This window comes from Dermacentor variabilis, chromosome 3, assembly GCF_050947875.1.
Source record: "Dermacentor variabilis isolate Ectoservices chromosome 3, ASM5094787v1, whole genome shotgun sequence".
NCBI classification, from domain to species: Eukaryota; Metazoa; Arthropoda; class Arachnida; order Ixodida; family Ixodidae; genus Dermacentor; species Dermacentor variabilis.
In genome coordinates this window covers 116,534,524-116,560,457 of record NC_134570.1, presented here as the reverse complement: position 1 = coordinate 116,560,457, position 25,934 = coordinate 116,534,524, and the positions used below count along the sequence as shown (strand labels likewise).

General features: G+C 49.4%; 1 protein-coding gene across 6 annotated transcripts in view; it reads left to right on the top strand.

Moving 5' to 3' along the window:
- Positions 1-25,934, top strand: part of LOC142576210 (uncharacterized) — a 62,835-nt gene that overhangs the window by 22,938 nt on the left and 13,963 nt on the right. For 5 of the 6 annotated variants that reach the window (XM_075686229.1, XM_075686224.1, XM_075686228.1 and 2 more), the window contains 3 exons: positions 3,017-3,231; positions 10,603-15,802; positions 23,017-23,199. In XM_075686229.1, coding sequence (XP_075542344.1) covers positions 3,029-3,231; positions 10,603-15,802; positions 23,017-23,199 — 5,586 coding nt within the window. In that variant the 5' untranslated portion in view covers positions 3,017-3,028. Of the gene's footprint in view, positions 1-1,330; positions 1,472-3,016; positions 3,232-10,602; positions 15,803-23,016; positions 23,200-25,934 lie in introns of those variants that run through there. The other variant, XM_075686227.1, reaches the window with a different exon arrangement.

The following is a 25,934-nucleotide window of genomic DNA, read 5'->3' as shown; positions in this document are numbered from 1 at the left end:
ATATATCTTTTGTATCTGCGCATTTCTGTAGTATCGCACTGTGCTTTGCGAACTATTGTTGATTTCTTTTACCCCTATATAAAAAAAAGAAGAAACTGCACACTCAAGTCTGTGCCATCGTATATTGTGACAGCATGTGTGCCATGATTCAGAGGCGCGGCTCAAAAATAGAAGTACGAATAAACATAGTCCTTCTATATAACATGTATAAACTGTATGATATAGTTTTCTCAGCAGCAGATATTTGATATAAAATTTTATTGATAGTAATGTAACTAATTTATCGCAAAAATATATTTGTTGCTTACGTTATTCTGTGGGACTGAACAACATATATCCTTCGACAGCATCTTCAGCCAGCCTTTATCTATACACGTACACTGTGGGCAGCCTTTGGACATTTGCACACGGTGCCGTTCGTCGGAAAACAGTGGCGGCTACATTTATTATCGCGGAGGTCACGCTCCCCGGCCGATACAATATGAGTGTCTGCCTCTTTTGCAGCCAATCTAGAAAATGTAGCCTACGATGTGGATCAACATCCTAAACGCGCGCACTAAAAAGAAAAAAAAAGAAAAAAATTCGCCGACGAGTGGAGTGGAATGGCTCATGATTTCTTTCTTTATTTTTGCTTGAGTATCCGTCGCAAGCCATACAGGGAACAGTAGTTAAGTCGTGTCTGTTAGTAGAACACCCAAGACGGGTGCCACTATCGAGATATGTGACCCTAAAAGTTACTGCGAAGTACCTTGACATTCCAGTTAACACTTTCCCAAAGGTGTGCCTGTGGCAGTTCGGAACGATCTTAGCTGGAATGCTGGGTCATTTCTTTAGCAGATTTTGGCGGCGGAAATCTCGAAAGTGGTGTCAGTCTTGGGACTTAAGTTGGGCAGGCGCGACGTCACTTCTCCTCAGATATAATTTCGCAAATGCATGGGCTCTAAAGTTAGTAATTAAAAATCTTGTTGGCGTTATATTGTTAACGGGATAAACTATTGCTTAAAATTTTACTGCTACTAATTTCCGGCCAGTCACGTAGTACATCTCCAAAACTTGCAAGGGCTTGAATATGGCCGTGTACTTGAAGTGTTCGGCCATAAATATAAACGTCTGGAAAACGCATTCTTCAAGTGAATGCTAACTGCTCACTTGCGCTAAGAACAGTGAGCAATGAATGAATAATTATTAAATTTGCATAAAGCGTATATAGAGGCAAAGTTCCTAATAACTAAGCAATACATGCCGCAAGCAAAACGAATATCTGCAAATTGTGTTGTGATTTGTGCAATTCCTTTTTTGTTCTATTTTGGTGGCAGATTTTCAATGGTGTAACCACTGCAAGGACGAGAAAAAGATAGCGGGAAATTGCTGTTAGTCCGGAAAATATGGTAGGAAAATCAGCATGAAAACATTCCACAAGATTGATACGACGCGCGGATTGCCTGCAGCCGCAACCCATATGACCTGACTCGTAGGTGGATTTGTTTACTCACTGCACGTTTTGAACTACAGAAGGTCTGCAAGCAACTGCTCGCAGAACTAACAAAATGACCTGTGTATGCTAGTTTGAGCTCCTTGCTTACAATGTATGAACACCAAATTCAATAAGATAAAACTCAATTGTATATTGGCGAATGATGGTTTTTCCAAGTAGGCTCTGCGCACACCGATTTGGTAATCCTTCCACTTTTTGAAGTTGTCCATAAGCCACGTTGCATGTGAAAAGTAAACACGCGCAGCGTATCGCAACTAACTGAACTTCCTTTGTAACGCCGTAACACTTTAGGTACTTCGAATGACGGGAGGTACAAGTTGGCGTATAAAACGAATAACCTTTGACGAGTAGTCTTCGAATACATCTATCGCCTCACTATACTGGGTGAAAAACAGCACCCATAGTTACTCATGGGAAGCGACTCGACGGTTTTTTGCAGGCTATAAAGAGCTTCAGTATTTGATGCAAATTTTAAAGCGTAGTTGTAGCAGCCGAGTTCCAATGAATACGGAACCCGGCTCGGCTGCGGGAGGTGTGTGGTTGATCCCCGCATCTACCTTTACATAAGATGGGTACAAGCGGACCCCCAGCCAGGCTTCCAGCTTTGCAGGGGTGCGTTGCTTGTGAGAGAATCGTACAGACCACTGTGCTTGATGTGCGAGAACTAAAAGAAAGCAATGCACAGCTCTACCTGAAATCATGATACACAACCTAAATTAAATTGTTTGAAAAATAGTACTGAGAGGGTACTAATAGTGTGATTCTCAAATGCGCACGGAGACGGCTGATTCTTTTTTTTGTCTGTCTGTGTTTGTGCGTGTGTGTGTGTTTGTTTGTTTGTTTTCCCTTTCCCTTCATGCCCATTGAAGTAACAAGGCATGCATATAGCTTGGGTCACATCTTCAGCTCCCATTTCCCTCTTTCTATTTCTCTCTCTGGACACGTTTGAAGCTCATTTCAGCAGCACGAGCAGCCGGCAACCGCGCGCGCTATGCCTGCTTCTTAACAAAATCACCGTCCAACACTTTGTACAGATGGTTAACCAGCGCAACAGGAACATGCGGCCCCGTTGTTTATCACTGGGTTAATCCCGACGGTTCATTAAACGACGGCTTATTGGGCTGTCGGATCCTCGGTACGCAGTTGCTGCTTGCGCTCGGCTGCACGAGCCTGTTCTTGCGCCCGGGCTGCAGCATCGGCACGGCGTAGACGAGCTCGTTCTCGGTTCTGCTCGCGGCGTTGCTGGTCGAAATCTGCCTGCTCCTCTGGAGTACGTATGCCACGTGGCCCACACATTTCGCAGGCGGAATGAAACTGCTGCGCGCGCGCTCGGCTGCGACGGAGAGGAACTACCTCACTATTAGCGCAGCCAATCGCACGCCTCTCTTTTTTATTTTCGCGCATGCGCATAGGATCGCGCCGGAGGAGTTTTCGCCGTACAAGCGACAGAAGGAGGGACGGACGAATCGGCTAGCCATATACAGCTTCGCTCTAAAACTGTCCCTACTGTCGTCCTCGCAGTGCCTCGAAGTCATGAAGGGAGCCAACCAATCGAGCTGCAGAGCTGCCCACCAGCAGAGCTCGGCGCACCAACGAGGTGCCGCGCACACTGGTGGTAGCCGCGGTGCGAATCGCGGTAGCGGATGCCAACGTGGAGGGCAGCAACCGCATGGAGCAGGAAGAGGAGGCAGCTCTCAGAAACACAAGGGTGCAACGAGCAACAGCCATGGTGGCAGGTAAGACGAGTATTACAACGTATTCCTTGAACTGGGACTATAAAAAAGAGGCGAACACAGATGCAGAAAATATACGGTCAATAATCATCTGAACGATTCTTGGTCAATTTCTTTTCAGCGGCAATATGAGCATATACTCTTTTGATAAATTCATCAAAGGACTTTTGTTATAAGTTATAAAGGTAGCAACCCTACTGGTCGTATTCTTGTACCACTCCCATTACTACGCGTATGATTATATGAGCGGTGGTTTCGAAAATCCGCTAAAAGCGAGTGCCTGATGCGGTATAACCGATACCTACATGCGAGACTTTTCAGACTTCCGAACGCAGATTTCGAGCTGTCTTTAGTGTTCTTGCTTGGCCCCTTGGAAAGAGCCGTGACACGTTACAGGGCTTTCGCTCGTGCTTTTAAAGTAAATGATTGTCTTGAGGCGGCCATATAAACAAGAGTAAAAAAGCTAGAAAGCGAGGACGAATATTGCCAGCTGCACGAGCACCTAGCCTTATCGAAAGCTGCTGGAAATCGCCCCGAATGTTGTAATCTTGTCGATCTGTCGCTAGGTTTAGCGACTTTTCGGCCTCTTTAGCGACTAGTTTTTCTCTCTCGCGACCAGCGACTTCTTTAGCGATGTGACAGAACAATTCGGGGAATTTCAGCGACTTCATACTTAATGTTGCTTCGAAAGTGATTTTCTAGAACGCGCTTTATTGTTCAAAAGTTCGAGCAATGTGGTCGAAATCGGTTGTACGGCACATGGATTCTTTGACCATGATGAAGCAACGGTGGTCTCCACAGACAGAGGCGGTATAAACTGTGGTTAATTTAGACGTAGCAAAGAGGCTTCACTTCATTGCTGCCATAGTATGGCAGCAATGAAGTCAAAATAGGCGAGAACAGGAGGTGTGGTGAGCAGCGTGATGAGCTGCGAGAAAGCAGACGCTTGCTCAAAGCCCCAACAGAAAGGAACGTCTTTGTTTAGCAGGTCAGTCAGGGGACGGGCAGCATGGGGCTAAATTTTCCACAGACCTGCGGAAGTAAGAGTAAAAGCCAATAAAGCTGCGAACATCTTTGGCACAAGTTGGTACGGGGCAATTCTGCACAGCATGAACTTTAGCGGGGTCGGGGCGAATGCCTGACGAATCGACGAGGTGTCCGAGCATGGTTATTTGGCGGTGACCGAAGTGGCACTTGTACAAGTTGAGCTGCAAGCCAGCGGTGCGAAAAACAGAAAGAACAGATGAAAGCCTTTCAAGATGAGCCGCAAAAGTTGAAGAGAATACGATGACGTCATCCAAGTAGCACAAACAGACGGGCCATTTCAAACTACGCAAGAGCATGTCCATCATCCGTTCAAAGGTCGCCGGGGCATTTCACAAGCCAAAAGGCATTACCCGGAACTGATATAGGCCGTCTGGTGTGACAAATGCGGTCTTTTCACGGCCCATTTCATCCACGGCAATTTACCAATATCCAGATGAAAAATAAGTGGCACCGTGGAGACAATCTAGAGCATCGTCAATGCGGGAAAGTGGATATACATCTTTCTTGGTGATCGTGTTTAGCTGACGATAGTCAACGCAGAAGCGCCAACTGTTATCCTTCTTTTTGACGAGAACAACAGGGGATGCCCACGGGCTGGAAGAGTGTTCAATAATCTCTTTGGCAAGCATCTTGTCAACCTCGCTCTCGATAACTTGTCGCTCAGAAGGCGACACCCGGAATGGGCGTCGGTGAATAGTAGCTGTATCGCCGGCATTTATACGATGCTTCACGACCGTAGTTTGACACAAAGGGCGATCGTTCAGGTCGAAAATGTCGGAGTAAGACTCGAGGAGGCCACGGAGCTCTGTGGCTTGTTGGTTTGAGAGGTCCGGTGCAATCATCTTTGTAAAGTCGTCAGTCGGGGCTGATGCAGAAGGTGCCAAATGAGCATTGGTCGAAGACGGCGCAAGAGATAGAGCGGAAATGTGGCACTCGCGCGTCGGTGACAATGTGGCAAGAGACATGCCTCGAGGAAGTACTTGTGGGCAGTGTCCGAAATTTAGGATGGGAAGACATGTCTGATTGTCCGCAATAGAAACGATGGTGTGCGGGAAGGAAACATTGTGAGAAAGCAGGACTGAAGTCGCGGGAGTAAGGACATAGTGTCCGTCAGGTACAGGTGGGCAGGCTAAGACAGGGATGCAGGTTGCTGCAAGAGATGGCAGGCGCATAAAATCCGCGGAACATAGCTGAGTTGGAGCTTGAGCAGGAAGGTCAACGAGAACAGGTAGGGGTAGGTCATGTTGTACGACACCTGGCGGAACAGTCAATAAGAGCAGAAAGGGCCGCCAAAAAGTCGAGTCCGAGGATCACATTGTGTGGGCAACGTTCGAGCACACTAAACAAAACGGACTTGTGGCGACTGGCGACACTGACACGAGCAGTACACATTCCAAGCACAGCCGGAGTTCCACCGCTTCTTCCTGTCCTTAACAATATATATATATATATATATATATATATATATATATATATATATATATATATATATATATATATACGACCACGTAATTGGCCCTAAAACAACGCTAGCAGAAAGACACTATCCAGAAGTTGCTGTCGATAGAGCTTACGATGTCGCGTCAAGATTGGAGAGACAGTCGGAATTAGCGAAAAAACAGCTTACACCAGAACCTGACAGACCGCCAGCCTTTATAACAAAATATTCTAATACACTCCCAAACATAGACATCATCCTATGAAAATACCACCCAATATTATCAAGTAATGAGCGTCTGTGAAAAGCGTTCCCGGATGTGCCAAGGGTTACCTGTCGCCGCAACGAGTACTTTAAAGCCATGTTAGTGCGCACAAAAGCCAGCCAACATCATTCCGCCTTAATAAAAGCATGTTGTCGCCCCAGATGAAAAACCTGCAGGCGCCTTCAAAGTGAGATTAAAATTAAAAGCTCCGCAAATAGCTATTTGGGGGCGAGCTCCACCACTGGAAAAGCTGGCGCCACCGTCGGCGTGACGTGGCATGAGGGATCATGTGGACACAGCGGCCGTGTCGGCTGCTTCGGAAGCTCCGAATCGAGCTGAAAACGAAAGTTTAAAGTCTCACCTGCGCTGCGGTTCTGATTAAATGGTGAGGCTTTCCCGTTTTGGGTGTCGGCTTGACAACATTTGAAAGCACTATAATAGGTAGTGGCTGCCTTTGGAGGCGTGCAGCATCCTAGGCTACTGCTCGGTGCCACAGTGCCGGACGTACGCAACGGAGCCCGGTGTCAGCCTTATTACCGTTGACAAGCCGGCTGACTCACGGCCGTTGAGACGTGATTGACAGACGGCCGTGTCACCGGCCTTATGCACAGCACTCCTTTATTCTCAATTCTACACCCTCGCCGCTAACACACCTTCGCTCGTTGCCGCACCCACCCGCATTACCCCTTCTCCCCTTTAGAAGAACCTCACCTAAACATACTGTGGCGAGGAAAGCATATGTCGCCTTGAAGACAAGTCCACATGTCGAAACGTTGGCTTCCGCTTTCACTTTGTTCTCGTTTTGCTCATAGTCTTGAATTCCCATCTCCCGCCTTCCCCTTATTTTCCCTTGTCTTGTATACATGCCATAACATGTCATACACGTCATGAATGCACATCATGAATACACGTCATTCTCATGTCATGTTATACATGCCGTTAATATCATGTCATTCATGCGTGCATGCATGTCATACATAGCCCGATATGACACAGTTAAAGAAATCACCGCAATGGCATTACGTCGGCGTAGGAGGCTAGGTCATCACATTCATGTTATTGTGATGTTATGCCAAGGACTCATATGTCATGCATGCCATCATTAAATCCTGTCGCAGGTGGCTTATCTAAAGAAACGCCCTCTATATCATCACGATGGCTAAGAGGATGAATGGCTGGATGGAGAGATACAATGCGCCTAAATTAGACAAAAAATATATCGAATTATTTTAGTATATAGCGCCAAAAGCGTATAGACGCAATTCCCGGTTCGGCTCCTGCGCGCGCGATGAGGGGCTTCACCGCAAAGCGTTGCAACAAATTGTATGAGCAACAAACTATGCGCAGCTCTGCTCCCTTTGGGAGCATATACAGGGACACTTTGTCCAGTCAACTGTGAGCATTGCGACCCGAAGCGCGTTTCTTATGGTATTGGCCGCGCCTTTTACAGCGAAGCTGTTAAGGCTAGTTCCCCCAGGATCGTGTCCGTGTGTTAACACAAAACTATCATAGTCAGGATTGGGTCCAGTGTCGTCTTCTCCCAAAGCTGGCTCTCGGCGCGAACGCGCTCGTGCCACCGCTCCCGCGTTCGGCGTCGACAGTAATTAACTAACTACTAATTAATTAATTAATACTAGCTTAATTAATACTCTGGCGGATCCAATTTTACAACGAATCACAGCGAAGCTCTGACAGCTACTTCCCCTAGAATCGTGTCCGTGTGTAGACATAAACCTTCCATACGTGGGCCGATCCCGAAGATATTGCAATGTCGGGCCGACTCACGGCGAATGTGACGCTGGCGTTCAGCACACCCCATATGTAGGCCGATCCCGGAGACAGTGCAATGCCGGGCTGACCCACGGCGATTGTGACGCTGGCGTTGAGCACACCCCATATGTAGGCCGATCCCGAAGATATTGCAATGCCGGGCCGACCCACGGCGAATGTGACGTTGGCGTTGAGCACACCCCATATGTAGGCCGACCCCGAAGATATTGCAATGCCGGGCCGACCCACGGCGAATGTGACGCTGGCGTTGAGCACACCCCATATGTAGGCCGATCCCGGAGATAGTGCAATGCCGGGCTGACCCACGGCGATTGTGACGCTGGCGTTGAGCACACCCTATATGTAGGCCGATCCCGAAGATATTGCAATGCCGGGCCGACCCACGGCGAATGTGACGCTGGCGTTGAGCACACCCCATATGTAGGCCGACCCCGAAGATATTGCAATGCCGGGCCGACCCGCGGCGAATGTGACGCTGGCGTTGAGCACACCCCATATGTAGGCCGATCCCGGAGATAGTGCAATGCCGGGCTGACCCACGGCGATTGTGACGCTGGCGTTGAGCACACCCTATATGTAGGCCGATCCCGAAGATATTGCAATGCCGGGCCGACCCACGGCGAATGTGACGCTGGCGTTGAGCACACCCCATATGTAGGCCGACCCCGAAGATATTGCAATGCCGGGCCGACCCACGGCGAATGTGACGCTGGCGTTGAGCACACCCCATATGTAGGCCGATCCCGGAGATAGTGCAATGCCGGGCTGACCCACGGCGATTGTGACGCTGGCGTTGAGCACACCCTATATGTAGGCCGATCCCGAAGATATTGCAATGCCGGGCCGACCCACGGCGAATGTGACGCTGGCGTTGAGCACACCCCATATGTAGGCCGACGCCGAAGATATTGCAATGCCGGGCCGACCCACGGCGAATGTGACGCTGACGTTGAGCACACCCCATATGTAGGCCGATCCCGGAGATAGTGCAATGCCGGGCCGACCCACGGCGAATGTGACGCTGGCGTTGAGCACACCCCATATGTAGGCCGATCCCGGAGATAGTGCAATGCCGGGCCGACCCACGGCGAATGTGACGCTGGCGTTGAGCACACCCCATATGTAGGCCGATCCCGAAGATATTGCAATGCCGGGCCGACCCACGGCGAATGTGACGCTGGCGTTGAGCACACCCCATAAGTAGGCCGATCCCGAAGATATTGCAATGCCGGGCCGACCCACGGCGAATGTGACGCTGGCGTTGAGCACACCCCATATGTAGGCCGATCCCGAAGATATTGCAATGCCGGGCCGACCCACGGCGACTGTGACGCTGGCGTTGAGCACACCCCATAAGTAGGCCGATCCCGGAGATAGTGTAATGCCGGGCCCACCCGCGGCGAAGGTGAAGCAGGCCTAAGCACTCCCCATACATGAGCCGATCCCGACGGTAGTGCAATGCTGGGCCGACCCGCGGCGGATGTGACGCAAGCGTTAAGAGGAAGCTTTAGCACGGTTCTTCCTATCTAATTACATGTAAAAGGAGAATTCGTTTTCCTCAGCAACCACTGCACCAAATTTGGCGACGTTTCTTGCATTTAAAATACAAACAAAATCTAATGACTGTTGGTTTCGAATTTCTGATTTAGGTCGACACTTTTTATTAAAAATTGCCAAACATCAATAATATTCAGAAAACAAAACTATCAAGTTTACAATCCTGTAACTCAGAAATGAGAAGCAATAACCCGATTCTGTGAATTACATCTAATAGTACACCTAAAGCGCACAAAATTGATGTTACACAGCAGTCTAAAAAAATATAGTAATGTGGAAATACATCTTTTGAAGAACCCTTCTACACAACGTAACAAATTTACGTAATATACAATATGAAATATCGAATTTCACCGCTTTAAATGATGTAACGGATGGCATTTACTGTACCGCGACACTGTTTTTGATGCAGAGCTATTAATTTATAAACTTCGTGCTTCTATTTTTTCGCAATTTCGAATTTTCCAAATTCTTGTAACAAGATTTACGCTCTTAATCAAAATTCCGCTTCCAATAGTTGCTATAATTTGCCTTTCTCTCTCAGACTTTTTTTTGCACTCAAGATAGTGGTGCCACTATCTTGAGTGCAAAAAAGAAAAAGTGCATGTTTCACATGATGAGCGATCACGTGACTGCGACACGTGTGGGCAATGGTTATAAGAAGCCGTGTTTCTTTCAGAATAAACGTTGTTGAAAGTCGGCGCTCGTGGTGTCTTCTTGTCTCGTCTCTTGTCTACATTTTGCGCTGTTAACAGCAGGATGGAAAACCAACGAGCCCAAGCTGCTATTCTAGGTTAATATGCGTGCTGTGCTATCTTCCTGATCCATTCATCAAACTACTACAGTGGCATGAACGTCGTTTCATAGCATCTTCTGGCGAATAAGCATTCATGTATATCTTGCATAATGCTTATTTTTTTCTGATCTTTATTCTTTCTCATTCTCTTGCAATGTGGCGTAAACTGAAAAAATTCAATATCTATTCGCCATTTAACCAGCCCTCTTTTGGCATAGCGATGAACTGGTTCGTATTAATGCAGCCCGAAAACGGGTAAAGCGTACGTGAAAAAGTAAGCTTTTGAGTTCTTTTGTTGCAGTATCTACAGAATGCTAACCACCACGTTAAATTCATTACACGTCACTTTATAAGCATACTGTATAAGCCTGAATCGTTAAGTTTAAAATTTAATTTCTCATGCGTGAGTTGCACGAAAAGCTGTTATACGCGTCGCCACTCTGCGTTGAAAGTAACAGACGCGTGTCCTTGCAATTGCAGCAGCAGTGCCAACAGTGACAAGAAGCAACAGAGTAGACAGGATCAAGCCCGCGGTGGGCACGCAAGAGGTGGCCGAGGCCGCTTTCCCTGGAGAGGGCGAAACGGTGCCAAGGCATATCCGCCCAGCTCTAACAGAGATCTTCAAGGAGGAGGGGTGCCTAGTGCCGGACTGAATTTGCTTTCTTTTAAGCGAGCACTGCGCCGCATGATGGCCGACGACGAAACTTCCGTGGTGTCCGAGTCCGACAGCTGCGCGTTCAGCGTTTCTGACTTCGGTGACGCAATGAGCGAATACGGCTTCGACGACGGTCAGTTCTACGACGGTGGTGGCCGGGACTGCTCGGAAGAGCAATACGTAGGTGAAGGCGACTACGCCTCATCGAAGGTGGACGACGTCGAAGACCTCACGGATGCCGTCTCGCCTGCCGGCAACGGGGCGCCCGGTCCGCCAGACATCGGCGCAATGCGGCCGCTTGTGGGTGTCCCAACAATATTACCCTCGACGCCTTCGGTCGGCATGATTAGCGTCTTCTGGGACATCGAGAACTGCGCAGTTCCCAATGGAGTTCCTGCCTACGATATCGTGCGTAAGGTGCGCCAGATGTTCTATAAGGGACACCGAGAGGCAGACTTTCTTGTCGCTTGTGACATCGCCCGCATGAAGCCCAACGTCGTGGGCGAGCTCAGTGAGGCCCACGTGACGGTGGCTCACGTGCCAGGAGATCAGAAGAACGCGGCCGACGAGAAGCTGCGCTCCGCGCTGCGGCGCTTCTCCGACGCTTACAAACTGACTGGCTCGAGGGTCGTGCTCATATCGGGCGACGTGGATTTCGCGGCTGAGATACACGAAATCCGATACAGGGACCTCATCCACGTCGTGTTGATCCACAACGACCAGGCAAAGCGGTCGCTTACGGACACTGCCAACCAGAGTATCCGTTACGCCGAATTTGTTGCGGATATCAGGAAGCATGAAAAACCGAAGGACACCAAGGCGTCCGCACCAACTGGAGAACACAAGCCATTAGGAAAGAAATCGCCTCTGGGGAGCGAAAATAATAGCGCTCAAGTCACCGCTGGCATATTCGAGGCCGGCAAAGCACCTGCGCCTTCTAAACAAAAGATGGCGGTCAAGAATTTGCCAGAAGCGCCCCAGAAAGATAGCGCCCAAGATACAGGCATCGGTTCTGACGCAAAGTTGAGAAAAACTCCCGTTGCAGCCGATGGTGGCCTCCCTAATGACGTAAAAGCAACAAAGACAGACATCGTGGTACCGAAGGCTATCCTCACCAAGGTAGGACTGGTTGTTCGTGAACAGCATAGGAACTTACAGCACTGGAAGAGCGTCCTGTCCAAACTGAACATTCCACAAGACTTCAGCCTCGAAATCGGAACGGATAAAGATGTCATTTGCCTCACTTACCCCAGCGCGGCCAAGGCCAAAAAAGCCGTAGGAACTCTAAACAAGCAGGTAACTGATGAAGGTGGTGTGGCTAAATGCTTGGGAATATTAACCCACAAGACTCCCAGATGCAATGCAGTGCGCACGCCGGAGGGGTCCCTATTTTCGAAAAAAGTACAAGACGCAACGGACTATACCAAAACATTAGTTAAAGGTTTCAGAAAAAGGATCGCTTCCCTGAAAGGTAACGATCAAGGTGCAAAAGAAGAACGTTTGGCACTGGAGAAGATGGGCGAATTGTGCGAGGCTCGGTTGAAAGAGTTCACCGCTAGCCTTAGTCAGCTCACAACATCTTCGCAAGAGGCACAGTCTATTGCGACGAGAGAAACGGCACGTCTGCACCGGGGCTCGCCCCTTTACAGCGTGAAATCCAAGTTGTTCGAGGGCCTCGAGAAGCGCAAAATCGTCTTCCTGGTGACTCCTCCAGGGTTTGGATCTTGCCTCGAAGTGCCTTCGTACCTGCGAGATCTAGGCCTCCGCGTGCTCAGCATCCAGCCCAGTGACCTCGCCGCCGAGCAGTGCACTAAGCATGCGGCAAACATGAGCGAGTTGGGAGCGGTGGAGTGCTGGCGTTTTACCGGACAGCAGGTGAGCCCACAGTCCGCGGTTGTCTTCACCTCTGCGCGTCGGTTCTTTCACGAGTTCATGCGCTGTGGAACAGCGTTAGCGGGCTTCCAGGCGATCGTCATTGATGCTCTACACGAAGACAGCGCTTACCAGCGCATCTCCCTGACAGTGCTGCGCATGCACTTTTTGTCTCACGTTCGCCTCGTACTGTGTGGCAGCGACAGTGACGCCTGTGCGTCTGTTCAGGAGGCGTTCTGCCTGGGTGACCAGGATATACTGAAATCCTTTGTCCAGTGCCCCGTGGACGTCGTTTGGAAAGAACGACCAGCGAATATGAATGTTGTCGCCGCAAGTGTCGCCGCCACGCTCGAGTTCTGTCAGAAATGCAGATTCGGAGGCGACATCATTGTCTTCTTGCCCTCTCTGGCAGACGCGTTCCACGCAGACGCGCTGCTGGAATATCGAAAGGATGCAGAACAGCTCGTGGGAACATTTCGTCACGAGGTTTTGTTTCCTGGAGATACGTACCTGTCAACGATCGGTTCGCCATCCATCGGGTGCTGGAGGATTGTGTTCGCTGTGGAATACGCTGACGCCATCGCTAGAAAGCTTCAAGTGCGGTGCGTCATAGACAGTGGTCTAGCTCGCAATGTCGTTTATCGCAACGGTGTTTTAGTTGCCGAGCTTGCGTACATATCCGAAGCAGAAGCCGAAGAACGGAAGGCCTTGGTCGGAAATCGGTTGCATGGAACGTGCTATCGTCTCTACAACAGAGATGTGTTCGCTTCTTCGCTGTCTGTCGACGAAAAGAACTCGCGGTTCATTGAAGACATCGTTCTTCGCCTTTCAGCACGACAGACCAGCAACACTGCCACATATCTTGAAAAAATCCCGAAAGGCTCCGTGAAGAACGCGAAGAAAGCGCTTGTAGAAATCGGGGCGATGGACTCAAAAGGATGCCTTACAGATTTGGGTGCAAAGCTTTGCGAAAACAGCCTGGAACCCAGACTTGGTAAATTGACACTGGGATCGCTTGACAAAGCTTCTTCTCTCAACGCTGTGCTGCTCTGCGCTCTAGCTTACGAGGACCTGCTCGCCGCTTACAGACCACTGAACAAAGACGGCACAGGACGAGAAGTTCAGCGCGCCGAAGGAGACTGCGTCTTCTCCCGAATCATTGACGTCTACAAGAATTGGCTCTCTGTGCCCAAGAAAATGAAGAGCACGTGGTGTGAGGTGAATGGTGTTAACGAGACCTTCATTAGCCACCTTCACAGCATCGCTCTAGCGATTCAATCTGAGTTCGACATCTTCAGGGGCAAGAACTTGAACACGGATTCGGAAAAACAAGCAAAGAACTTAACAGTCACAATGGCCGAACTGCTCGCCGGATCTTTTCCGCAAGGCTTGCTCCAGGCCTCAGAACGGGGCTTCAGCAGCCCTACACTCGGTAACAAGCTCCGTGTATCACCGCTGTCACTTGGAACCCAGCCTACGCAAGTCAAAGGCATCGTCTGCTGCCTGTTCTCTCTGATTCCCGGCGCAAGAAAGCTGCAGCTCCTTAACTTTTCTTCGCTTCCGGATAGGAATGACATTTCCCAGGCTGAACCTGTCCTATCACTGTCACCTTCGAAGCTCCCACACATTCAAAAAAGGTTCGGCCCTGTTGGGAATCTCATCTGGAACCAACAGTTCAACACGCAGCGTGCGCTTCAGTCAATTGAAGAAAAGCTGCGGAACGATGGTCATAGCAAGGAAGGGTCGCTAGAACTGGATGCAACAGCTCAGTGTATCGTCGTTAGAGGTCCCGAGCAATACTGTATCGAGGCTCGCCAGTACCTCCAGAGCATTGTCACGGATCAGGTGGCAAAGCTTGCCAGAAAGGACAGAGAGGCTCTCCTCACGCCGCCCGACTCGCCTTATAGTACACATCCTGTTCTGGCGGTCATCGGCGTCGGAGGTCTACTGAATGAAATCCTGTCGCCCACAAGCTTCCGTACCCTCGTAGTCGGCGACGTTAAGATCCCGCTTCCTGATTTCAGAAGGCGTGTCAACGAACTCGGGAATATCGTCCAGTACTGGTTTCTCAAAAAGGACAACGCCTTCCAGATCACGTACAAGACGTCAATGGAAGCCGACGACGCTTACGACTCCCTTTCCAAGCAGGCCGGCGTCGTAGCAGTTTCAGTTAAGGGTCAGGCCCTAGCGTACCGCGAAGAGCAGAAGCACCGAAGACCGGCGTTTCACGCCCAGGTATCGTTGCCCCGACGTCGCTGCACGGGCATCGCTTTTGCCGAGCTGCCGGACCAGGCATCTTGGGACCGAATCGCGGGATCACTGCCGCTACGCTTACAGCTTGATGGCACCGCAATAACTTGCGAGCGGAACAAGAATGCACCTAGTCAGCTGTGTCTGAAGGGCTTTTCACCGGCGGTTGGCCAGGCGGCCGTGGAAAAGCTCCTTCGCTCCTCATTGCCCGTAAATCTGAAGAGCGTTCGCCTCATCCGCGAACCCTCTTTTGAGACAACCTCGATGGAGCTCCAAGCGCTGGAAGAAGCTGTGCACGGAATTTTTGAAAAGGAAGCTGGCCCCGGCACAACGAGGCTCAGCCTCAAGAAACCGAAGAGTACAGACTATGCTTTCAAAGGCTGGATGTCCTTCGAAGACGTTGTCTTGGCACAGCGCGCGTGCGCTCTTCTCAAAGGGGCGCCGATTTCAATTCATGCCTCGCAGAATGGTCGTCCTGCGATCACACTGCCACTGACCGTTCACTCCTTAGTCCAAGAAACCTTCTTCTTTCCCCGTTTTTTCTTCGCGGCCATCCAAGGACGGGTCGAAGCCAAGCTCCGCCGCCAAGAAGGCCTGCGCCCCGAGGACAACCTCAAGTGCGATGCGACGCCCTGCGGGCCAGCGGTAGTTTGCGTCAGTCTGCGTGCCAACAACCTGAACGATTTTCAGAAAGCCGTGCACCTCTTCAATAGGCTGATGAGCACAGAGGCAGCATTCTTCGAAGAATCGGTGCGGCCGGAAAAAGTAGTGGACGTCGTCAAGGCCGTCGCACCAGGGGGCGGCGTCTACGTGTTCCGAAAACGCGGTGAAACTCGCCTGGTCGGCGATGAAGAACTCGTCGCCGCGACCGCGGAGGTGCTGAAGAAGTGCGCCAAAGCACAGGTGAGTCCCATTAGAGAATTTAGCGCACTCGCAATACGGCGGAATGATCCTGCATGCTCGCTACGGTGTGGTTATTCTAGAACTGTGGTTCAAAAAGTAAAACATCGTGGAAAAATCAGTCTGCTCTTGGCTCTGTTGCTGTGGTACAGCTAAGTTTTCTTTTTCTATACCTATCGGCCTTTGTGCTGCTGTAGTTTGTCTCGCCGAGTAAGCTGGACCGATCTAGATGGTGTAATCAAACGTGAGCCAGTCAAAGGTGGCCCGCTTGGTGGGCCGATTATGACAAGAGTGCACGATCTACGTGTATAAGTGTTGTCCTGTGGGTTTTATTGTGATTCAAAACGTGCGTCGCTCTTGGAGACTGTGAAGTCCACCGGACAGGTTCCTGGTAAAGCTATCGCATAGCAGTCGACGAGGTGTGCAGTAGGACCGAACTTTGCACCTTTTCCTACTGGTGTGGCGTCGGTGTTTCGTCGAATCGGCCAAGCGGTGCGTCTCTTACGTAACTGAGGTTCCGAGAGAGGAAGAATGAACCAGTGACGTTAGCGTGGAGCGAGGAGCTTGGTGACGAATAAACTGAGTACTATTGCTGGATCATACGCCACTAATCAGCTTCGTATAGTTCGAGGGTCGCAAAGAATTATATATGCGGGTCCCAAAGTATGGATTGGGAGGTAGAGTTCGTCGAATTTGACACAGGGATGATTATCCACTTCGTTCAAGGAACGCTAGCAATATCACATAAACGACATCAACATGTCATCTGCATAGCGTAATTCAGTATCTACTGTAAATAATGTCGGGACACCACGCAATAACGCAAGTATCTTCATCTAAGCTACGCGTTCACGCATTCCCAAAGTGGGTGGAATCTCTATAATTATTATTTTACTTGAGTTTTGTGCCCTTTAAATTTTCCGTGAGCGATGTTATAGCTTCTCTCAAAAAGCCATAAAGGAAGGTTCACGCAAGGACACTCTTTAAATATATTCTTCGCATACTACATTTACATTGGTATGTTATAGAAGCTGAATTGATGTTTTGAAAGCGAAGGCGGACAGCCACTATCGAAAAAACGTTATCATTTAGTGAAAAATAGCAGCGATTTCATTTCACTTTGTTGGCCTTAAAGGCCAACTGCAACGAAACTTTAATTTTACTAAACTGGTTACAAATAAGCAGCTGCATTGTTGAATCAACCTCGGAAAAGGTGCGGGACTCGCACTTGTCTACCTTTCTTTATTGACAGGCTTTAAGTAGCACCTTCACAGACGACCCATGTCGTCTGGTGGTTAGTGGGTATGACACGATTCTCAGCGCAGAGCTGAGAATCGTATCATATCCCCGCCTGGCCCAATTTCTGAAGTTATGCCGAGGAACCGCGCCTATTCTCGCTTTCTGGGTCGTGCATCAATTCAGCGAGCAGTAATGGCGTTTTTAAAGAGGCTCTCAGCCACCCCTCGGGCTTGGTGAAAAAACACGGTCCGCGGGTGCCATATGCTGCTGTGAATATATCAGCAAAATTTTGCAGTCGTGCGCGACGCGTGGAGTTAGGAAGCGGAGCGTTGAGGTCACCTTTTTATGAAGCATTCTCTTTCCAAACAGAGGCCTTCTCGTCACGCGTTTTGAGGCTGCCGGAGACTGCCATATGTCATCATATAGCAGATACCCAGAGACGCCCACGATGCACGCAGCTAGCTAGTAGACGTCTACCTCTCTGCTTGATCCAGCTAAGACCACAGCTAGTAACCTTCTTTTGTAAGCTTTATTCTAGAGCTAGACCTCTACAAGCCGGCCGGTAGCTTAGCTAACACTACCTCCACTTAAGCGTAGTAGCCACTTTGGGAAGCACTGCTGTAGCTGTGGTGCAGAGATTCAATGTTCAGGCTTGTTTGAGCATTGCAGGTGCTATAGTTAACCCTACATACCATGTTTACGATCCTAGAAGGTTGATCCTTATTTTGCATGTCACTACAAGAACACTAGCAAAGCAACAACCAAAGTAATATTTTCACTTAGACTGCGGTCAATGTATTTCTTGTGCCAAGTTAATTCCCATCCAGATGAGTTGTTGTCAAGCCATTGATTTCATGTCACTGTAATGTTGCACAAATACTAAATTGGTAATCAATTTGAGGAGCAATAAATGCAAGGCGACAAAATATTTTTGTCAATAGATAGCACCAGTAGCGAAATAGTTATCTCAATGTTCACAAAAAAACTATTTGTGCTATTTTTATTGTTCTCCAACACCTTCTTTTTAAACTGCAAGACAACAGTTTTTGCCTTAGTTTGTGCAAGTATAAGCCTTTCTAGCGATCAAATGGCAGCAACACTCACCAACTTTAATGCGTACCAAAATTTCTGATGAAACATTATTGGACGTTTTCATTCAGTCTCACCTCTGCTACCACGCATATATGGCAGAAAAGGCAACTTTTCATTATGTTTATTTTTTATAGCTCTAGATACAGCTTAAACAAGTGTTGCAATTCAGTCTAAGTACACACTGAGCGCACATAAAACATTGTAGTGCACTCATTTTGTTCAGCCATTATCAATGGTCGAGCACTATGCCTTCAATTGTTCTGCATTTTCAGTCAGAAAGAACCACAGTTTTGTGACAGTAGCGGATCAGTATTAGCATACTATATTACCCAGTAATTCATTTATGTCCCATAGATGTCCATAGAACATCCTGTTTTAGACATTGTACACATCCTATTTAGACGTTGCACGAATCCTAGAGATACTTATATTTCTCCAAGCAACATTACAAATGCGTACCATGGATAATCTACTCGTAAGTCCCATTCAGATCACATTGCTCTAACGTTGAAAGGATATTGCTCATGGACGTAAGTGACCTCTAATATATCTTCATTTTAGGGATGCAGGAGGTCTATAGAACATCTAATAGATCTTTCCTGTTCACGCTATAATGAGCTGCATCCCTCCAAGGGCCACAGTAGATGTACCATCGATGACAAATTAAATGCAGACAACAAAGCGTGTGGCCGAAGCATAACTCTCGTATTTCAAGCTTAAAATCTTGTGCAGAGGCTGCTGTACATATGAAACTATAGCTTCTCACACCGCCCAAAATTTCAGTGCATTGGTACCTTTAGAAATTCGTTTTTTCGGAAACTTGATTACTCAGGCATTCTTTGCAGCATCCTCCATGTATCAACAATCGGTCGTTGACTGATCTCAATAAAATCTGCTTGCCTTCCCGTCGTTTGTCTACCCGACCTTCCTACGTGCTTTCAGACTTCGCCCTTATATTCTCTACCGCTCCACACAACATCGAAGAATGGTGCGAAGGCATCCACAACGACGCTTCCGCGGCCACCAAGAAAGTGGAAATCGATCTCGACTTCGAGCAAATGGGCAGGAAACTCGCCCACCTGATCAAGGCCAAAAACTCCCTGCTCCGCCAATGGAAGGTTCAAAGGCTCAATCGCACACTCCGAAAGAAGATCTCGGAGCTCAACAAGGTCATCGATGACCACTGGAAAGCGCTATGCCAGCTGCAGTGGGACGAGCTCTGCGAATCCATCGATGGACAGATGCGCAACGGCAAGTCCTAGCGTATGCTGAAGCACCTTCTCGACGAAAGCGGCTCCAAGTCATATCAGAGGCATACGTTGGCACGGGCCCTTCAAGAAGCCACCAGGTCTCACACGGTCGATGAACTCGTCTCAAAACTCACACAGAAGTACTTGCCCGTACGTCGCGACGGGGATTCGGCGACCCAACTCCCGGACTACCGAGGCTCTCCTCGCCCCAAGCTGGACGAAGACTTCACCGTTGCCGTGGTCAGACAGGTCATCTTCACGCTCAACGGCAAGTCTGCGCCGGATTCGAACGGAGTCACCAACGGAATGTTGAGAAACCTCGACGACCCGTCGGTCGTCTTCCTGCCGACAAGATCAACGAGTCCTGGAAGAGCGGCGTTGTTTCTGCAGAATGGAAGACGACCTGCACGGTGCTCATTCCCAATCCTGGCAAGGCCCCGAACATCAAGAACCTCAGACCGATTTCTCTAACCTGCTGCGTCGGCAAGGTCATGGAGCGCGTCGTCCTCAACAGGCGCAACAGGTACCTCGAAGACAATGAGGTTTACACGTACATGATCGGCTTCCGCGCCGGACTCTCGACGCAACATGCCATGAAACTAATCAAGCATCAGATCGTGGGTGGCCGTTCCAGAGACGTCAAGGCTCTGCTCGGTCTGGACCTCGAGAAGGCTTTCGACAACGTGCTCCAAAGCTTCATTGTCAAGACCATTCCGGATCTGGGTCCCGGTTCCACATTCCACCGCAATGTTAGCTCTTTTGTAACAGACAGAGGCCAAGCTTCGCATTGTAGACTTCTGCTCCGAATGTGTGCCCCTCGGAGGGCAGGGCACTCCTCAGGGCGCATCATCTCCCCCCTCACTGTTTAACATGATTTAGTCTTTCCGAGAGGTTGGCACGCGTCCATGACGTCAAGCAAACCATCTACGCCGACGACATCACCATCTGGTGCTCCGGCAGCTCCGACGACAGAGTCGAAAAAGCCATGCAGGAGGCGATCGACGTGACCAAGGAGTATCTCCGCCTCACCGGACTTCGATGCCACCCCCAAGTCGGAGCTTCTGCTAAATTTACAGAAAAGAGAAGGGAGGCACGCTCAACCAGTCTCCTAAAGCAGCATCAGTCTTCGCACTTGTGGCGGGGGGTGATACCTAGGGTCAACGTCATTCGGGTCGTGCGCATGTTTGTCGAATTCAACGGCGGGAACGGAATGGCTCTCCGCAAGATCATTGCAAAGAGGAACGCTTTCCGCCTTGTTCGCAGAATCGCAAACCGGTACCGAGGCGTGAAGGAAAACATTCTCCTCAGGTTGATCAACGCCGTCGTACTATGCCACTTCACATACACGATTTCTATGCACAACTGGCTCAGAGCGGAGCGAGACAAGCTCAACGCTCTCATCCGCAAAGTAGTCAAGAGGGCATCGGGCTGTCCTTCAGTACCCATACCGAGGATCTCCTCAAGCTGTGGGTACAAAACACCGCCGAGGAGATTGCCGAAGCCCAAGAGCGTGCGCAATTCACTCGCCTAACCACCACAGCGGCAGGTAAACGCATCCTCGAAGAGCTGTGTTACCATCCTGCGGGAATCCCGATGGTCAGTACCCCGATCCCTAGGTTCATTCGAGACAATGGCCCCTTTTCCCCGAAACATCGAAGCCGTCCACGAAGAGGGCAGACGCAAAGCCAGAGCAGCAGCGATCCTCAAACGGATCAGGCAACAACACATCATGGCAAGCTTCGTCGACGCCACGGAGTACAGCGATGGGAAGACCTTCGCCATCGTCGCGGTTGACACGAGCGGCAAGATTTACAATAGCGCCTCGATTCGCACTTCAGACCCTGGAGTCGCCGAGGAAGCCGCCATCGCTCTCGCCCTGCTAGACGTTCGTGGGTCCCAGATCTATAACGATTCCGAAACGGCAGTTAGGACTTTCCAGAAGGGTTGCATCGCCAAGCAAGCTGTTCGTATTAGCGTCCCGAGTCCATACGCTCCCTACAGAGGAAACCGACCTCACCGACCACGCTTCCTCTGCAGTGAGTGCCGACTCCCCTCCCCACTACGGCCACAGGGACGCTCCCGCTACTCGCGACGACGTTATGAAATTCTTCTGCATGTCTAGAAGGATCCTTCCACCCCTCACCCCAAGTTGAATAGGGTGCAAACCGTTTCTCTTAGACTCTTATAGACCAGTAAATATCTGTGTCTGTCCGTTCTACACGAGCTTTACTAGCCCACGACGTACATCGCGACGACGCTTGCCCGCTCTGTGGGCAGACCTCCACTCTAGCACAGGTGCTCTGGGAGTGCGGGTCGACATACCCCAAGTTCAGCAAGAAGGAGTGGAATTCGCTTCTGCATAGCCCCGCTCTAGGCAAGCAAGTCCTGGCTGTCCGGCGTGCCTGCGACCAGGCCAGTGGGCTAGACCTTCCGGTCCCGACGTGGGGTTAGCCGGGTGCGCGACGGTTTCGCGTCCTCGCCGGACCTGCAATAAAGTTTTTTCACTCACTCACTCACTCACTCACTCACTTTCACACAACCTGCTCCCACAGCCATTCTCTGTTGGTATCTCTGTTAGTATGAATACTTGTGGCCGGTATTGTAGACCCGGATGGACCTTGTGCCGGCAGCGAGCTTGTGTCATGGAGAGGCTGCACGCGTCAAGGCATTAGATCAGGTGTCTTTCGCTGAATTATATGCGGAATATTCGAGAAATCAAAAAGTAGATTTTCGGTTTACTAACATAACTTTTTCATCCGTCACTATCAAATTCCGTTTCGTAAAAGGTAGCATTCGCACGCACGTACTTTCGTTCTTAATTTTTTAATGGCAGATTCACGGGAATATGCTTTGAAGCTAAATCTCGGCTAAATGCTAGAGTTTCCTGACTAGGCCGAGCCACCCTACAGCTGCAGCAGTAAGAAAAAAAAGCACTTTAAATAGGACAGACTTGCATGTAGTACAACAAGAAAAATGAAATGAAGCGTTTTGTATAGAGAGTTACCTAAATTGACTACAATAACAGTTGAACTCTTGCAGCAACAATTTCAACGGCATTTATTCTTCGTAGTGTAGCCATGTCCTTACGATTTTTTAAAACTATGTTAGCCCTTTGTGGTGCCGATTTAATTCTGTTGATTGAAAACTTACTTTAACCGTGTTACTTGCGTCTTCAAAATCATTAAAAGCACAGTGCGCAGAATATATATGGAATTTTCATTTCTTAAACTGAGTTTTGTGAAGTTTACAAAATGCAGACTCCACGCAAAAGCTCCTCACTACAGGGAGATTAAATATGATAACATCAACTATTTGATCTCCATAAGGCTTGAAACGCACCTATCTAACCACTTGAACATAATGCCTGGTGCAGAACATCGTAAAAAACAATGAAAAAACTGAACGCACTACATAAAATCAGATACTGGCACCGAGCAAAACCACCAAACCATCTACCTCTTCACGTGTTTTGCTAAAACATTTTGCACGTTGTATTCAATTTTATTCTAGTGAGAAGTGCTTCAAAATGTAGCGTGCTTCCAAGAGGCATTGGTAAGAAAGTGAAAAAGGCAGCTTATGTGCTTTCACATGCTAAAGAAGTGATATGTCGCAGGATGATATTGTGGTTCTTCGTAGGGCAAGCACAAGAGGAAGAAATTGGTCCTCGTCAGTGAAGATTTCAGTGTGCTGAGATCCTTTGTGGGCAAGTTCGGCCATGACCCCTGGGAACTGGTGAAGGAGTGCAAACTGGACGCGGCACAGTTTGACGCAAACTTCGAGGCAGTTGATGTCGTTGGATTGGACGAAGCCATAGGAAGAGTGAGTGATATGATGTCATGAACGAAAGGTACACCATGCGGTGCTACCAGCTTGTGTCATTTGTCACAGCCGAACATTTCAGTCATTAGTACAGCAAAGCGCATTAAATAGATTTATTAGAAAAATCGCTTTATTTGATGTTCTTAACAACTTGTAATTCACACTGAAGCAAATGCAATTTATCCGGATTACTCGAACTATATTTGCGCCAGAACCCAGTTTGTATGAGGCGGGAAGTTCGAATGGAATTGCTCGTGTACAGTAGGATACTTGTACGCATGTAGTGGCCATTTACTTTTTCGTTTTCCGTATCAACCTGCTGGGACAAAAGGCGCTGCAAAGGGCACTCTGGCACGTGGCGGCAGCTCCTTGAGCGTGACTGCATCACCCCAATTAACAAGGCCCACGAGCATCAGCAGAATATTGTCACTACCATATTGCCACTATCGGGCAAGGTTTTCTTCCATTGCACACTCGAACCTCGTTATAACGAAGTTCAAGGGGGAGCCAAAATTACTTCGTTATATCAGGTATTGCCATTTAATGCAATACATGTGCCCAACCGGGTGCACAATTGTAAAAATTGAAATAAGACGCCTTTGTGGCCGAGCAATCTCTAAACAGCCACAAATGCAAATAAGTTTGAATAAAACGATAAAAGAATCTTCGGCGTGTAGAACACACCACTTAGCACTTGACGCGACAGCCTTCTGTTCCAATTTGATAGCATTTCGCGTCGACTCTCAGCTTGGCTCGTCGCGATCGAGCATCACATGGCGCACAACACAGCGCTGCATTGTATGGTCGAGGAGGCAAGCGAACTTCGCTGCGTCAGCTTGGCTAGGCCGGTTCGTGGCCTCAGGTTGCACCGATGCCAATGCAACCTCGGAGGCCAGGCCCAGCTGCGGCAGCCTGCTCGGCGCGCCGTAGAGAAAGAGAGAGGAGAGAATGCACTAATCTACAGCAGCCCCACGCGTAGTCGCGCGGCGTGGCGCGACTCGCGCAGGCTTATGCCCCAGATTGCGCTGGGGAGATCTCAAAGGCCACGCCCAGCTGCGTAGTGGCGCGCAGTAGAAGTGAATACAATCTTTCACAGTGCCACGCGACTTTCGCACTGCCGCGCCTATTGCAGCGCCAGGCACACGCAAGAGGCAGCGTTCAGTGGAGAAGTGCAATAGTCAGGTGCTGGTTGAGCGCAGGTGCACAGCTACGCGCGGAGGTGACAAAAATTTTTTTTTTCGACGGCGTATACGACGCGGGGACGCGGGGGAGTTTTGAGCTGCCGTGGCGAACGAGTGCCGAACCCTACATAAAGCGATGTATTCAACTCGCAACGGTCGAGTATTTGTCCCGGTCACGTGTAACTGGCCAGCTAGTGAAATCGGCAGTGTCTGTCTGAAGCTGCGAAGCAAGCGAACGAGGAAGGCGCTTGGAGGTGAAGAGAATCGCGCACCGGGGAAAGTATGAAGGAGCGCAAGTGGGCGGCAAAGTAACGCCACCTAGAGGAATGTGTAGGTAACGTTGAGCGACGTGGGGATGGAGAAACTCACGGAGGAGGCAGGTAGGTGGAGCCGCGCAGGGTTGACCTCCTCTGGCATTTGCTACAGGCTTTCTTTGCGATGCACGCGTAGCGAGTTCGTCTCGTGATACCATCGTTCTCGCTCGCCGTACGCTGTGTGTGCAAGTGAAAGCATGCGACGGTGAGCCGATGGTGGCTCAATCTAGCGTGCGCAAGGGGACGAAGCGCGCCGTATTCCGTCGCGCGCATGGCACCGGGGGAAGGGAGCGATGGGGGCGTTGTACTCCGGTCGCGCAGACTATATGTTTAAAGAGATCTGCTATGGGAGCACAGTCCAAATGGGCCGACGGTTCGGCTCGTAGCTTTGCGTGCACTTTGTTCTCAATGCTCAGTTTGCGTTGAAGCGATAGACAGCACGAAGGTCACTTCATTCGCTGCTGCTGTCGCGATTCCTCACGCCAGCGTTTTGCCAGCGAGTGTCCACTGACACCATGCTAGGCAATTTACATAGTAAGCGCATGTTTTAAATGGGGCGTTCTACTCCGGCTATTGCTGCGAATGGCGTGGCCGCGCGAGCCCTGGCTGTCTTGAATACGATCTGCGATGCGGACAGTGTAGGCGTCTAGGCGCACCGAGGGCCGATAGCATCGTGTGCGATATAGCATCCATACGCTTGCGCGCCACTCGCGTTCACGAAGTGAAACGTCACTATAATGTTTTATAATGAAATAGATGAATGGGAGGGTGGTGTGAGAAAGGAAAATGGATGGCTAGATTTGTGCAGCATTTTTCTTAGACCCTGTCCCGTACGTCTTCTTTCAGCTTCTACTCTCCATGGCAGCTAAGTTTTATTTTTTTTTTTTCATATGCTGAGCATGGTAGTGAGAGCTTGCTGGGGAAAGTATCTTACATGCGTGTGTAATTCACAAAATTTCTATTACCTAAGTGCTGTTGGCTATAACTGCTTCAATCAGCTAATCATCTTTTTAACACGCCAGTTGCTACAATGAAACGACTCACATTGAGGAAATTTATGCTCTTATATTACAGAGGCTTTGTTTATATGAGCTCTGTAGCACAGATTGCTCCTTGAAAGTAAAGTTCGAGCCTCGAATTCCACCTTATTGTAAGCATAAAAGCGACCATGTTGTGCTTCACAAGAAACTTTCAGTATTGTCGCAAGAGGAAAGGTGTAAAACATGCGTAGTATTGGGCA